The 3,985-nt window shown below is 45.0% G+C and overlaps 1 protein-coding gene across 1 annotated transcript in view; it reads left to right on the top strand.

The window, feature by feature from the left end:
* LOC105545357 (chromosome unknown open reading frame, human C14orf178) overlaps positions 1-583 on the top strand; it is a 9,242-nt gene extending 8,659 nt beyond the window's left edge. Inside the window, exon 2 of the mRNA XM_011988273.1 lies at positions 255-583. Within this exon, the coding sequence (XP_011843663.1) occupies positions 257-583 (327 nt within the window). The 5' untranslated portion in view covers positions 255-256. The remainder of the gene's footprint in view (positions 1-254) is intronic.
* Positions 584-3,985: the final 3,402 nt, after the last annotated feature.

The following is a 3,985-nucleotide window of genomic DNA, read 5'->3' as shown; positions in this document are numbered from 1 at the left end:
TTCCTTCCTTCCTTCCTTCCTTCCTTCCTTCCTTCCTTCCTTCCTTCCTTCCTTTCTTTTCTTTTCTTTTCTTTCTTTCTTTTTTTGAGATAGGGTCTCACTCTGTTACCCAGGTTGGGGTGCAGGGGTGCAATCATGACTCTTTTGCAGCCTTGACTTGCTGGGCTCAGTATATCCTCCTGCCTCAGCCTCTCAAGTAGCTCGGACTACAGGTGTGGCCGACCACTCCCAGCTAATTTTCTTATGTTTTGCAGAGATGGAGTCCCACTATTTTGCCCAGGCTGGTCTTGAACTCCTGGGCTCAAGCAATCCTCCTGCCTCAGCCTCCCAAAGTGCTGGGATTACAGATGTGAGCCACTGTGCCCAGCCCAGAGAACATGATCTTAACCATACTGTCTCCCAAGTGAAAGATTCTACCTTTCTAAGAAATCTGGAGTCAGACAGACCTGAGTTCAAGTCGTGCCTTCCTCCCCACTTTACTGAACCTTCAGTAAGTCTTTCTACCTCAGAAGGCTATGAGGATGCCATGGGGGTAATGAATGTAAAGTGTTTAAGTGCTTGGCTGACAGTGAGTACTAAATAAATATCAATTTATTCTTCAAAAGTGTATAAAAATGTATCAAGTTCTTTCTCTGTACTAAACCCTGTACTAATTTGGGGGAATTCAAAGTTAAAGACTGTATAGTCTTGTCCTAAAAACTAGTGGGCTAGGCCGGGTGCAGTGCCTCACACCTGTAATCCCAGTGCTTTGGGAGGCCAAGGTGGGCAGATCATGAGATCAGGAGTTCAAGACCAGGCTGGCCAACGTATGAAACCCCATCTCTACTAAAAATACAAAAAATTAGCTGGGCATGGTGGCGGGTGCCTGTAATCCCAGCTACTTTTGAGGCTGAGGTAGGAGAATCGCTTGAACCTGGGAGGCAGAGGTTGCAGTGAGCCGAGATCATGCCATCACACTCTAGCCTGGGCAACAAGAGTGAAACTCTCCATCTCAAAAAACAAAAACAAAAAACCAAAACCAGTGGGCTGGTAGAGCTGGGGCTTGCGGGTTGAATCTGACCCCCATACATATTCTGTTTGTCCTTCACATGCTTTAAAACTTTTGAATTAGTTCCAGACATTTAAAAGTTGGGAGATTTTGGCCGGGCATGGTGGCTCACACCTCTAATCCCAGCACTTTGGGAGGCCAAGGCAAGTGGATCACTTGAGATCAGTAGTTCGAGACCAGCGTGGGCAACATGGTGAAACCCCGTCTCTACTAAAACTACAAAAATTAGCCGGGCATGGGGGCGGCACCTGTAATCCCAGATACGTGGGAGGCTGAGGCAGGAGAATTGCTTGAACCCAGGAGGTGGAGGTTGCAGTGGGCTGAGATCGTACCACTGTACTCCAGCCTGGGTGACAGAGTGAGACTCTGTCTCAAAAAAATAAAATAAAATATAAAATAAGTTGGGAGATTTTGATCTATTCACCTCACCTTGAACTTCCTACCCAGGCCCCTTCTCAAGGGGGATGGTGTCTCTGGCAATCTCATCACTGGCAGAGGAAAGATAACTGAACCCAGTTGATGGCCAAGCCTCCATATATTAGTGGCACTCACATCTCTAGGCTCTTCTTGGCTCACCAGACATACATGTACCTTGGGGACCACCCCTCAAAATGCCATCAACACAGACTCCTAAAGTAGGACTTTTTACGCCCATCACCCAGTTATGTACCAATGATAACACAGGGCTATTCCTTCAGATGAAGAGCTGAGAATATGTTAGTTTTAAAATAGAAGTCAGAGTCAGTGTGGCAGGTGGAATTTACAGCCCATGTACAAAATGAACCACCCTTAAATGCCTGTTTATAACAAAGACCAATTAAAAATTCCTCCCAGGGCAATAAAGAGAAGCCGCCATAGGTGAGAGTGTTTCTCTGGAGGGAATCCAGAAAAGTTGAGGGAGAATGAGTCTAGTTCCTTCCAACACAAGGATAGAAACCTGTCTAAATGGGCAGGGCCAGGCTGCCTATTTTCATAGGAAAAATAATTTCCTTCATAGTGAGTAGATTCTAAGACCCCCACCCTGATTTTTTTGGAGGCTATCCCACAGGGGAAAGAGCAGGCCTGGGTCTGACAGGTGGAACTGACTTAAGCCTATCCTTGCTCACAGACAGAAGCCCATTCCCACCCGGGATCTGAGAGACTTGGCAGAGGCTGGGTGAAGGTTGAGGATGAAAGGGACTTTATTTGTGGAGTTCAAGGTAGAAATCCAATCTACAGTCATGAACTCTGCTCCAAACCATGAGATACCACTTCTTACCCACTAGGATAGCTATAACCAAATAGACAATAACAAGAGTTAGTGAGGATGTAGAGAAATTGGAATGCTTGTACATTGTAGGTGGAAACGTAAAATGGTGCAGCCACTTTGGAAAACAGTTTGGCAGTTCCTCAAAACTTTAAACAGAGAGTTACCGTAATATGATATAGGTTGGCTCTGTGTCCCCACCCAAATCTCATGTTGAATTGTAATTCCCAATGTTGGGGGAGGGACCTGGCGGGAGGTGATTTGATGACGGGGGTGGATTTCCCCGTTGCTGTTCTATGATGGTGAGTTCTGATGTCCTGTGATAGTGAGTGAGATCTGATGGTTTAAAAGTGTGTGGCACTTCCGCCTTTGCTCCCTCTTTCTTCTGCCACCACGTGAAGAGGTGCTTTGCTTCCCCTTTGCCTTCTGCCATGATTGTAAGTTTCCTGAAGCCTCCCAGTCATGCTTCCTGTTAAACCTGCAGAACTGTGAATCAGTTAAACCTCTTTTCTTAATATACCATGTGACCAAGCAATTCCATTCTTTTTTTTTTTTTTTTTCAGACAGGGTCTAACTCTTGTCACCTAGGCTGGAGTGCAGTGATGCAATCACAGCTCATTGCTGCCTCAACCTCCTGGGCTGGAGCCATCCTCCCACCTCAGCCTTCCGAGTAGTTGGCCCACACCCCCATGCCTGGCTTTTTTTTTTTTTTTTTTTTAAATTTTTGGTAAATTTTTGGTAAAGATGGGATCTCCCTATGTTTCCTGGACTGGTCTCAAACTCTTGGACTCAAGCAATCTTTCAAACTCTGCCTCCCAAAGTACTGAGGGGGATTATAGGTGTGAGCCACTGCTCCCAGCCTCTACTCTTAATATTATCAAGAGAAATGAAAACATATGTTCATACAAAAACTTATACACAAATACAGCAGCATTATTCATAATAGCTGAAATGTGGAAGCAACTCAAATGTACCACACATTGATGAATGGATAAACAAAAGGTGGTATATCCATACATTGAAATGTTACTTGGCAATAAGAAGAAATGAAGTACTGATATGGGATACAGCTTACATGAACCTTGAAAACATAATGCTAAGTGAAGGAAGCCAGTCACAAAGACCAGATATTATATAATTCCATTATTTGAATTGTTCACAATAGGCATAACCATCAGAATGCAGATTAGCAGTTGCCTGGGGATAGGGCCGGTGAGGTGGGGCAGGAAGCAGGGACTGAGAAAGTGAACAAACAGTGAGTGGATGGGAGTTTCTTTTTGGAGTATTGAAAGGTTCTTAAATTATATAATGGTGATGGTTGTACAACTCTGTGAATAATCATAAAAACCACTGAATTTTACACATTGAAAGGGTGAATTTTATGGTATGTGAATTATATCTTAATACATCTGCTTTTTGGCCAGGCGCAGTGGCTCATGCCTGTAATCCCAGCACTTTGGGAGGCCAAGGCAGACAGATCACCTGAGGTCAGGAGTTTGAGACCAGCCTGATCAACATGGAGAAACCCTGTCTCTACTAAAACTACAAAAATTAGCCGGGCATGGGGGCGGCACCTGTAATCCCAGATACGTGGGAGGCTGAGGCAGGAGAATTGCTTGAACCTGGGAGGCAGAGGCTGCAGTGAATCGAGATCGCACCACTGTACTCCAGCCTGGGTGACAGAGTGAGAC

Source organism: Mandrillus leucophaeus, unplaced genomic scaffold (assembly GCF_000951045.1).
Source record: "Mandrillus leucophaeus isolate KB7577 unplaced genomic scaffold, Mleu.le_1.0 Scaffold326, whole genome shotgun sequence".
Taxonomy (NCBI): domain Eukaryota; kingdom Metazoa; phylum Chordata; class Mammalia; order Primates; family Cercopithecidae; genus Mandrillus; species Mandrillus leucophaeus.
This window is presented reverse-complemented; position numbering and strand designations above follow the sequence as displayed.